The 12,368-nt window shown below is 39.3% G+C and overlaps 1 protein-coding gene across 2 annotated transcripts in view; it reads left to right on the top strand.

Annotated features, from left to right (window-relative positions):
• ATXN3 (ataxin 3) overlaps nucleotides 1-4,893 on the top strand; it is a 44,379-nt gene extending 39,486 nt beyond the window's left edge. For both annotated transcript variants that reach the window (XM_043922326.1, XM_043922325.1), the window contains one exon: nucleotides 662-4,893. In XM_043922326.1, the coding sequence (XP_043778261.1) occupies nucleotides 662-756 (95 nt within the window). In that variant the 3' untranslated portion in view covers nucleotides 757-4,893. The remainder of the gene's footprint in view (nucleotides 1-661) is intronic.
• The last annotated feature ends 7,475 nt before the right edge of the window (nucleotides 4,894-12,368 follow it).

The raw sequence follows: 12,368 nt of genomic DNA, 5'->3' as shown, positions 1-12,368 counted from the left end.
TCTCAGTCTGGAATGTGGTGGTGGTGGTGGTTATACAGATCTTCACATACAATAAAAGACCATAGAACTATGCACAACATTGTAAATACCAATGTCAGTATTCAGATTTAGGTTTGAGCTGTAGTTATGTAAGATTTAATTATTAGGTGGAATTTAGCCAGTGTACACAGGACCTCTTTCAACTATCTTTGCACCTTCCTGTGCATAAATAATTATTTGTCAAAACAAACTTTTCAGTAACATATGTATCATTGACAGACACAGTTAAATTTTCTTTCCCTTAGCATAATGCTTTTGTTTAAGATGCCATATTCAAAGGTTGCATACACAATTCATGATTTCATTTGTGTTGACATGCAGGAAAAGGCAGAACTGTAGGGCAGACCTAGGGATTGGGAACTGACTACAAAGACAGCTTAAGGGAATATTTTTGGTGCATGGAATGGCTCTGTCTGTATCTGAGTGGTGGTGATGGTTATTACCACTTGGTATTTGTCAAAACTTGAGGAACTGTCAAAGAGTGGATTTTACCGTCTATAAGCTTTCAGAATCAACAAAGGAAACTATAGTAGTCAAGTAAACAGTTTCTGAGAGCTTACCTTTTGATGACTTTGGAAAATTTCCAGAACTTTCTAAGAAATATGTGTTTTATCCCCAACAGGTGATTCTATGAGTGAAGAAGACATGCTTCAGGCAGCTGTGACCATGTCTTTAGAAACTGTTAGAAGTAATCTCAAAACAGAAGGAAAAAAGTAATACCTTTCACAAATCATTTAGATATTCAATCTTTCCAATATTGTCCTGTGTGATTACAGCATAGGGTCCATTTTGGTAATGTGTCAAAGAGAACAATTTTCAACAGAGGAAAAAAGACTTAGGTGGTTTGCAAACAAAACAATGAGAGGGTGGAAAAATACATCAGTTGTAGGACTAAAAAATGATCCTGCAAACACTAGCCAAAGAGGCATTCAGCAATTAAAGAAATTTGAAATAGTTTTCTAAATGTTCTTTTTTCTTTTTTGAGTGTGCAATATCTAACATATCTAAAATTAGGGCATTTTTCTTGGATCTTTTTGCAGACCAACTAATTATAACTAGCTCTGGCCACAGAACTTTCCCCACACACTTTGTCTTCTTTTCCTCCCTTCTGCATAGGGAATCTGGCTCACTTTTATCATCTAATAGTTGCTCTTATTTCTCTTTAACCAAATTAACCTTGTAGGACAGTGTCTTCTCTGTATTGATAATAGTACTGGTCCCAGGATAAGCTGTTTTCCTTCTGACTATGTATGGTGCACTTGGGTGGTTTCTCATCTTATTTTCTCTGATCACAGTTTCTCTGTGATTTTTCATTATTTTCTACAACTCTGTTGAAAGACGGTAATGTTTCTTGAGGTTTTTAAGCCCTCTGAGAAGGGATCATTATTTCACGACTCCAGTGCATTCCTGTACTCTGAAATCAGCTCTACACAAGTATTTGAGAGTAAAAGAGAATTCTGTCATGTGTGAGCACATGCATTCCCAGATGCTTTGTGGCTCTCTCCTCAGTTATGTCAGAACTTTAAGGTGTGTTGTAACCCTCTTTCCTGCACCCTGTTATTTCCTTTTCTTTTGAAATTGAGAAAAATAGGAGGAGCATAGTGCACACGTTTCCTTCTGTTACAAAACACCATACAGTGCCCACCGTGAATGTATGATAGATGAAATTTGGCCTTCAATTTTAGTAGCAGTTTCATTTTATTTTTCCTCTTGTGACTGGAGCTGTCCTGTTTACAGTTGAGTTATGAAGTGTGGATGTCTGCTTCTGCTGTACATCTTTTAGTAGGTATAGCTTGCCAGAGATAACCATCTAGAACATGAAAATAATTTACCAACAAAACTGCATTGAAATTTCTACTGTGACTTGATACTTGCATCATGTTTAAATAGCTTCAAATTACAGAAGTCACAGTTCTTAATAGATTTGTAAATAAGAAAGTCTTTAGTTTTGATAAACCTTCTTTAATTGGGATGCAGAGTTTCTTGCTGGGTCATTGCAGTGGGATGATTTTGGTGAAAGTTAACCATGTCTCTCTGAAATGGGCCTTTTAGATTCTCCCCTTCCCTCATTCTCCATCCTCCTTTGAAGCCCTTTTGAATGTTGAATTGCTCATTAGCTAAAATTTAAGAAGAAATTTCAGCTGACAACTTAGAAAATTAAAGTATGATATATTGCCATACCCTGTGTATGGCTATACACATTTTATCAGGGAATTTTTTGATGTAGGATTTATTGCTAACTGAAAAGAGATGAGAAAATACCTTTTATTTATGATTATAAAATAGCTTTTACTTAGATAGAGACAGACTTTTTTTAAGTCATTATTTTGTGCCAAGTTTTATGAAGTTCCCCTTACATAAAATTAGACAGTTTTATTTTAAAATCTAAAGTTTTCTTTTGACAATTGAAAATGTTTCAGAAGAATTATAAACTTGTAGAAGTGCAAGGGATGTTGGAGTTTGGTACTACTCCCTAAGATTTACAAACCAAAATATTTTAAGACTGGACATTTCTATAGTTAACCCAAGTATGTTAGTCATATTTTCCATGGATATTTGACCTGTATCTTTTCTCATTGAAAAAAAATACGTTAAACTTTTCTTACATTTGAATTGATGAACTACCTGATACAAAAATGAGAAAGCGAATATACATTGAAAAGTTTTAATCTTGAGGGTTTATAAAGTTCTTATATTACACACCCTTGCTAAAGCACTTAAAGGAATACAGAATGTTGACCTTCTTTTGTTAGGGTTTTTTTTAAAGCAGGGCTGAGCACACACTGGATATATTTGAATGTGTTTATTTAGTTGTGAAATGTTACATTTGGCAGGCAGATTCAGAATCACTAGTAAACTGCCATCTTGTGTGGATTGGCATAAATATTATTGAACATTTAGATTCCATTTCCTAATTGATTGGCCAGTATGTTAAGATGCCAATGCTCATAACCACAGTAAGAAAATTTTTAAGTTACACAAAGCTATAGTTTACACATTAGGTAGTACGGTTTACTTTAAACCACCTGCAAGTCAGAAACATTGAAATTCACCACAACTGTCCTGCCAAGAACTTTATTTATAGAAAGATTTCCATTCTGTTTTACCAATTGGGAACACCTTAATGTTTAATATTTAAACTATTGGTATCATTTTTCTAATGTATAATTTGTATTACTGGGATAAAATACGTACCATGGCAATGCTAGTGTTATAAGTGAAGTTTAAACAAGCTTTGGAAATAACACTTTCACACTGATAGATGTCATGGATTTAATAAGTAGTTATATATGTTTCAAAAATTCAGAGTAGTTAACATCTAATCTAAACCATCATTAAACATTTTTACAGTAATTAACATATGAATATTTCAGTAATGCAAGTAGTTTGAAAAGGTTGCTGCAGGTAAACTGTATTTCACCTCTAGGATCTTGGCCAAATAATTTGCAATTCACAGAATATTTAAGATGCTTTCATTCTTTAAGACTTAATTTTTCTTAATTAAGGCTTTATTCATGCCATAGTTAATGAAGAAAAACTCCAAACTAGTTGAGGAGCAAAACTACCCATACTCTACATTGTTTCATTTAATGTTAAGTCAAATAAAATAAATTTTATGCCAGTAAGAGCCTAAGACATTTTCAATGTCTGAATGTTTGATACTGTTTTTAAATAGTATCACACTAGTGCCAAGATTTACTAAATGTCTTAAAATTGGCCCATTTGGAGGTGTGCAAATACAAAAAAGATTGATTCTCAGTGCACAAGCAAAAATGTAATGATAATAATTGAAATTGCCTAGATTGAAAAATAAATCTTAATGTTTTAAATTCTTAAGAGGATTCAATCATTAATATTGATGACTTCCTATTAGAAACTTTATCTGCAATTGGAGCCACCTATGGCCACTACTTTGAAAATTAATTGTTGCAGCTGGGCCCTGACAAGTATGGAGATATTACAGATGTGATCTTAATTAAGAAAAATCAGACTGGATTAATTATTTCAGCAGTATAAGTAATTTTTCATATTTTCAAAATAAAAACTGCTTCATTTCTGGTCCCTTTGTAACCAGCATCTTTTTTTTAAAGAAATGAATGAACTTACATTGTTTTTTAAATACACAAAATATTTTTGTTTCATTTTGCTTTCATGAATGAAAATATTATTGACATGGCTGTTTATTTCTTGAATTTTGATTTTTTTTTTGTTCAAGAAAACGTCTGCTATTTTAATTTTTTTTACAAAATGGTCTGGCATTTTTAAAAAGTAATGCTACTAACCACATCTAAATTATTGCAGTTGGCATGTTTAATTATCATAGTGTGTCAATAAATGTTTTAAGACTGTGGATTCATAAGACAGGGAGTAGAAAGCATTTGTGAAACATATTTGGAAATTCCTGATTCGTTGTAGGAAGCACTTCACTTGTCTCTTGCTTAGTTCAAAAGTGAATATTGTCAGGAATTTTTTAAAGAGGAAAACATACATTTGAATGTGATTATCTAATTTCTACAACACTGGATGAGTAGGAATGCATTTTTAAAAATTACTGTTCTGTATAAGTAGCCTTTGAAATTCCAGTAAAGAATTAAAAGCATCCTTCTGGCCACGACACAGGTGCACTGTGGCAGTGCCGTTGCTCAGGGCCCAGCTCTGCAGCCCTGTGCGTGCTCGCCTCTCTGAGTCCTTCTGCCGTGAATACACACACAGTCCTTCCTGTCTGGTCCTTAGAAAAGCCGGGCTTCCAAAGCACTGTTGAACACTGAGGATACTGTTGTTAATGTGGATGTTTGATGAGTTGTATTTTAAATATCAAAGATTATTAAATAAAGATATTGTTTGCTTTTTTTTTACTTCTGTTTATATTTCTTGTTAAGTTCATAGCTTTGCCTTCAAAGTGTGGTTGGAGCATTTACACCACTGAGCGCTTTTCAGAAATGCCAAGTTTCAGGCCACACTCCCACCTACAGAAACAGAACCTGCATCTTTAACAAGATCCCCGGGAGATTGCCACACAGAGTGAATGTGAGAAGCACTGTTTTATGGACGTGGTGATAAATGAAGCTGGCTAGGGGAGCCCACTGATAACTCCGTTCCAGCTAACTGCTGCCAGAGGGACCATTGTTACTGGATCCTCTGATCTTTTCTGAGAGGCTAAGAATTCCATATTTTTATTTGAAATCTGATTTTTAAATGTTAGCTTGATTTTTTCCCCCCCGACCCTGAGAGCCATACAACGCACACTAGTAAGAGTTTTGAAGAGTGCTGTTTTTCCTCACTGAACTCCGGACACCAGACTCTAACAATTGGCATCCATCTGATTCAGGGTCAAGGATCCTCAGGTTTTATGATGACGGCTATCGATTTTAACTTTAATTAGGGCTGGGCACAAATCTTGAAACAAAAATTTCCACTTGATGGCATGCGACCATCTTTTTAGTGTAACTCGATAGCCAAGTGGCTCTGATCTCATCAACATCACCTATGGGCCCTGTGAAACTTACTAGTTGATTTGAAGGCCCATTTTATGTCAGCTAAAAGCTTTTCGAAGGTTAGGGACATGTGGGGTTGTCCTTATTCTGAAGATTTGCATATTTTGGGATCCTTTTAACCATTATGTGCCTGCCAAGCTCAGTGCTCATCATTTTATAGGGAATTTGAGCCCCGCTGACCTTTTCAGCCTATACTCTTGACAGTTCCCCTTGAGGCACAGTGGAGCTAGCAGGCCTCATTTTAGGTCTTCAAAGAAACCAAATTCTTTCTCACCCCCAGGCATCCTAACACTCCACTTGCTGTTTCACCTTTGCCCTTTTGACGTCCTTGTCCCTTAAGGTCATTGGCCACCCTCTGCTATGAGGGTGCTTTCTCTTTCAATTGACCACCACTCTTCGCTGGACCTTGTTCTCTCAAGATTGTTCCCGTTCTCCCTGGATCAGAAACCCACCCCCCCCCAAAAAAAAAAAAAAAAAAAAAAACCAACAAAACCCTTTGTCTCATGAACTATAAGAGAAAAACAATTCTGTATCATTCATTCACTCACTCAAGAAGACCTGTGTGCATTCCTGGCATGATTCTGGGTTCTTGGAACAGAGCCATGAATCAGACACTCTGCTCCACTGCTCTTTGCATTCTGATTGGCCCTGAGGCAGAGGAAGCATTTAAATTACTGACCACGACTTCATAACACGTTAAGGGCTATGCTTGCTCTGTGAGATACGAAGACAAAACAAGATGATGTGATACCGTGTGACTGGGATGGAGGGCTGTTTTCAGACTGGGTTCAAGGAAGGCCTCTGTAGAGGTGCCTTTCAGACACCAGGAAAACCAGGAGGCAGCCATGCAAAGGTGTGGTGCCTATACCTGCCTGAGGAAACTGCAAGCGCAGTGACTGAGGTGGGGGTGGCTGCTTGTCTCTGAGGAACACAGAAGGCTGGAGAGACAGGCAGGTAAGTGAACAAAAGCTGGAGTATGTAGCATGTTAAGAGAAGTCTAGAAAGTGTAGCCAGATTGGTGTAGTAAAATGTAAACACAATCCAAACTTATCTTTGTAAAGCTGTACATAAGATTTTTGTTATGTACAAAAGCCAGCCCTCCCTCCCAGTCGCACATTATCATATCATCCTGTTTTGTCTTCGTATCTCACAGAGCAAGCATAGCCCTTAACGTGTTATGAAGTCGTGGTCAGTAATTTAAATGCTTCCTCTGCCTCAGGGCCAATCAGAATGCAAGCAGCAGCGGAACAGAGTGTCTGATTCATGGCTCTGTTCCAAGAACCCAGAATCATGCCAGGAATGCACTCAGGGCTTCTTGAGTGAGTGAACGAATGATACAGAATTCTTTTTCTCTCATAGTTCATGAGACAAAGGCTCTATTTTTGGTGGGAGGGGGAACACTCTGACCCAGGGAGAACAGGAACATACTCTAGCTTTTGTACGTAACAAAAATCTTACGTACAGCTTTACAAAGTAATTTTGGATTGTGTTTACATTTTATTACACCAAATAGTCTGGCTCCACTTTCTACACTTCTCTAAAATATTCCAAGCCTCTTTAAAAAAAATTTTTTTAAAAGACCATTAACTACATCTTTGACTAAAGAACATTCCATGCCAGTGCCCACCTTGTTGTTGTTATCGCTGTTCATTTGCTAAGTTGTGTCCAACTCTTTGGGACCCCCTGGACTGCAACACGCCAGGCTCCTCTCTCCTTCACTATCTCCTGGGGTTTCTTCAAATTCATGTCCATTGAGTCAGTGATGCCATCTAACCATCTCATCCTCTGCTGCCCCCTTCTTTTGCTTTCATTCTTCCCCAGCATCAGGGTCTTTTCCAATGAGTCAGCTTTTCATGTTAGGTGGCCAAAGTATTGGAGCTTCAGCATCAGTCCGTCAAATGAGGATTGACTGATTGGCTCTCCTTGCAGTCCAAGGGACTCTCAAGAGCCTTCTCCAGCACAATTTGAAAGCATCCATTCTTTGGCACTCAGCCTTCTTTATCCAACTCTCACATCTGTACATGACTACTGGAAAAACCATATTTTTTATTATATGAACCTTTGTAGGCAAAGTGGTGTCTCTGCTTTTTAATACACTGTCTAGGTTTGTCATAGCTTTCCTTCCAAGTGTCCACCTTAAGCAACCCAAAAAACCGAATTTTTAATACTCTAAGTATACTATCTCAGATCAGAATTTCTGGCAAGGCTCCCATTTACCACTTGTGCATTTTGTTTTTCTTCGCATCTTACATTTATGCAATATTTGTCATCAATATCAGAAACTACATTTCAGTTTAAAAAACTTAGCACCGTATTTTGTTTGTGAATCCACATTGTCAATTGTGGTTATTCATATCTGAGTCGTTCCTTTTTGTCTTTCTCAGCCACTTACTTCTAGTCCAGGACACCATCATATCACGTACAACATGTGCCATAACATTGGACCTGCTCACCTGGCCTTTGGCCGCTCTGATTTGGAGCCAGTCTTCCCAAAGCTGCTTAGTTCTGTCACTCCAATTACCTTTAAGTGAGCCTTCATTAATTTCTGTCAACATGTTGTAGGGAATGATGATGTGTAAATATTGGAAAGGATGATGCCTAATTATTTGCTGATATGACTGTATGCCTAGAGAACACAAGGAAATTAACTGAAAAGCTATTGGAAATGATGAAGGACGTCAATAAGTCAACAAAAACCAGTAGCTTGCTTGTATACCAGCAATAGCATGTTAGAAAACAAGATGCAGAAGTACCAAGCCTACCGATGTCTAATCCTTGGAACATCAGATGAGTCACAGGTTCCAAGCTAAGGTAAGTGGAATGGCCCTTTTTTCAGCTCTCAGCAAATACTGTCACACAGGCTCTGGACAGCTCTGCTGGTGACCAGAGTCCTGCTGAGTCTCTCAGAAAATAGATCAGAGGGATCTGATCCCATGTTGTCACTGTCTCCGTTGCATTCCTGCCCTCTCAAAATAAGATAGTTTCTCCAAAAGCTGTATTTCTATTCTGCACAGGGAGAGCTCTGTCTCCAATATGGACACCTTCTCAGGGCCAAGGCAGATTTGGCTTTTTTTTTTGACCAATCATCTCAAACGTCTTCCAGGGCTTCCACTTAAGTACAGAGGATTTCTGTGTGATTCCACATATATGAAGTACTTAGATTGATCAAATCCACAGAGACAGGAAATAGGATGGTGGCTGCCAGGGGCTGGGTGGAGCAATAAGGAATAAGGACTTACTGTTTAATGGGTACAGAGTTTCAATTTAGGAAGATGAAAAAAGTCCTGGAGATAGATGGTGATGTCTGCCTAACAATGTGCATGAACTTAATGCAACCAAATTGTATACTTTAAGATGGTAAATTTTATGTATATTTTATCACAAACAAAAAATACATAGGATGGACTTCCCTGGTGGTGCAGTGGGTAAGTATCTGCCTGCCGATGCAGGGGACAGAGGCTCAATCCCTCGTCTGGGAAGTGTTATGCCCGATGTCCGAATCCCCGAGCGGGAAGCGAGAAGGCTTCCAAGACAATGCAACTCGCAGGAAGGGAAGTTTATTACTGACTCGAGCCAGGACTCTCCGCCCGCAACCAACGCAGTGGTACGGGTCAGAGAGCCCCGAGCCCAAGCTGCTACACAAATTTATAGGGTGAGAAGCGGATTGGTTACACGTTTGCAAAGCAATTCCATTGGTCAATACTTTCGCGTGCGCGGGACTTTCCTTGGGGTTTCCGCCCCGTTCCTAATTTCCTAATTGGCAAACATCGGTCAGTGTTAAGTGAAAGCTAATTGGTTCTAATTGGCAAACAGTGGTCATTGTTAAGCGAAGGCTACCTGATAAGGCCTACTCCTAATCTAAGTTGCCTTACTTCTGCTTGCCTCACAGGAAGATTCCCCATGCAGCAGAGCAACAAAATCCATACACAACTACTGAGCCCACAGGCTGCACCTACCAAAGCCCGCGCACCTCTAGCCTGTGCTCTGCAACAAAAGAAGCAATGAGAAGCCCAAGTACCACAATGAAGAGCAGCCGCCACTCCCAGAACTAGAGAAAACCCTTGCAAAGCAATGAAGATCCAGTGCAGCCAAAAAATGAAAAAAAATTACATGGGATTGATTACTGTATTTACTTCCTTCCAAAATCCCACCTAAATTAAATAAGAAAAAAAAACCCTCAGGTACAGAGAGACCAGCAGAAGAGATGAATTCATTGAATTAGATTTGCCCATCATAGAAAAACCAAATATAACAATGACTTTACATGCTACAAGTCTTCAGGAAATGCAGAGATTGCCAGTCCAGGGGTGACAGGGTCACACCGTGTCAGGAATCTGTTTTCTGTATTCTGATGTTACATACATGGCTTCCTTTGCTAATGTCAACTTATGGATCCAAGACAGCTGCTGTGGTGCCCATGATTATTTCTGCATCTCAGCAATCAAGATGCAAAAGGAGGGTGGAAAAGGGCCATGTGCCCTGTCTTTAAGGTTACCTCCTTGAAGTTGCACACACCACTTCCACTTCTTCAACATGGGCCAGAAGTGAATCACAAGACCACTCCTAGCAACAAGGTGGTTTTCATTCTGGGTAGTCATGAGTCTTAGCTTGGGCACCCTTGAGACAGACCTTGAGATAAGGGAAAACTATTTTTCAAAAAGTGCTCTCAGGAAAAAAAAAAATGTTCTCAGGAAGGAATGGAACAGGTGTAGGGGAGTGGGAAAGTGAGATAAGAAAAGGAGGTCAGGCAAGCATGTAAGAGTAAACAGAGCCTCAGTCCTGCAGACAGGTCCAGAGGCAGTGTAGCCCCATCTTAGAGATGCTCCACGGTGGGCATGGGAGTTGTGCCATTTTAACATGCTACATGCTACATGAACAAGGTTATGTTTCAGCACTCTTGGGCAGAAGCAACGTGGTCTCTGGCAGTTCAAAGGCGGCCCTCTGCCAAAGAGAAACAGGTGCTGACTTTTGGGAGTAAAAGTACCCCAGGAACAGGTCGTGCACAAAACTGGTAGAGGGATGATGGGATCAGGAGGAACACTGGCATCTTCTGTTGTGCCACAGGTCCAGGTAAAAAGTGAGGATTCAAAAAAAAAAAAAAAAAGTGAGGATTCATGCAGTGTGCACAAAGGGGAGAACAGACTTTGGGGAACAATTCGCAGTCACTGTCATTTGAGGTGGGGGCTCCCCAGTGGCTCAGACAGTAAAGAATCTGCCTGCAATGCAGGAGACATGGGTTTGATCCCTGGGTCGGGAAGATCCCCTGGAGAAGGGAATGGCTACCCACTCCAGTATTCTTGCCTGGAGAATCCCATGGACAGGGGAACCTGGGGGGACCCAGTCCATGGAGTCGCAAAGAGTCGGACAGGACTGAGGGACTAACACTTTCACTTTCTTTCACTGTTTGAGGTGATAGGAGATGTTAACTTTTTCTTTTTCTTTTTTTTTATAATATGGAAAGTTGATACTGGAATGAGCAGAACTGAGGGAGCTGCATAGTAAGTATTAAACAGAAGGATGTCCCACAGCACACAGGACAGGCAGCAACAACTATCTTGGAAGGTAGGGGTGAGATGTGGCCTGAAATCAGGAGGATTGGTTAAAAATACCTGAAAAACAGCTGTTTCCCTAGAGAGGGGACATTCATCAATTAAAAAAATTTTAAATAATTTGCAGAACTGAAAGACATGGTTTTAAAAAGGGTTTGCTAAGTGCCCAGCACAATGAGTGAAATGACAAACAAACCCACCCAGGGCACATCCTTATTAACTTCAGAGCATCATATACAATAAGAGCCTACAGCTTCCAGAAGGAAAAACAAGGCCCAGAGAACAGGTCAGAGGAGAGTGAAGCAGGGAAACAGAGGACTCTGGGTAGAAGAAATGAGTCTAAGCAAATAATAGAATTCTTGACTCCTTCTTGAAAACAGAATTAGGAGTATGTTTTACAATTCTGTTGCTAACTTTTAGAAGGATTGATGATTCTGTAATAAACAGAAAAGGGCTTCCCAGGTGGTGCTAGTGGTAAAGAACCTGCCTGCTAATGCAGGAGACATAAGAGATATGGGTTTCATCCCTGGGTGGGGAAGAGCCCCTGAAGGGAGGGCATGGCTACCCACTCCAGTATTCTTGCCTGGAGAATCCCATGGACAGAGGAGCCCAGTGGGCTACAGTCCATGGGGTCACAAAGAGTTGGACATGACTGAAGCGACTTAGCACACATGCGGTAACAGAAAATTATGCAGATCTAAAAGATGGAATTTGTTAATTTCAGGAAGGACAGGTTGAAAAATAAAGGAAATGTAATCTTAGTACACCATGTGACTCAGCCAATGAACAACACTTACGTAGGCATATAAGGTAAACTTCAATTTGAATTTTTAACTGGTAAATTAAAATTTTAATTTTACCAATAATTATGATGTCATTCTACTGGGAGCTCAGAAGGAAGGGAAATAGACACAGGTGGTAATACAAGAGTTCTAATCTTTTATTTTCTGTAACTGAGAGTAGGTAGATAATGTCAAAAATTATGAGAAAATAATGAGAAAATGCTAATATAAGGATAATATTTAGAAATTGAGAGGGAAAGATCAGACTAATATTTTTAAATTCTACTCTAAAAAGTCATTTTTTTCTTTTTTTTTTCATTTATTTTTATTAGTTGGAGGCTAGTTACTTTTCAATATTGTAGTGGTTTTTGCCATACATTGACATGAATCAGCCATGGATTTACATGTGTTCCCCATCCCGATCCCCCCTCCCGTCTCCCTCTCCATCCCATCCCTCTGGGCCTTCCCAGTGCACCAGGCCCGAGCACTTGTTGCATGCATCC

Source organism: Cervus elaphus, chromosome 13, assembly GCF_910594005.1.
Source record: "Cervus elaphus chromosome 13, mCerEla1.1, whole genome shotgun sequence".
Classification (NCBI taxonomy): Eukaryota; Metazoa; Chordata; class Mammalia; order Artiodactyla; family Cervidae; genus Cervus; species Cervus elaphus.
Note: the sequence above shows the minus strand (reverse complement) of the source record. Positions and strands in the feature narration are given on the sequence as shown.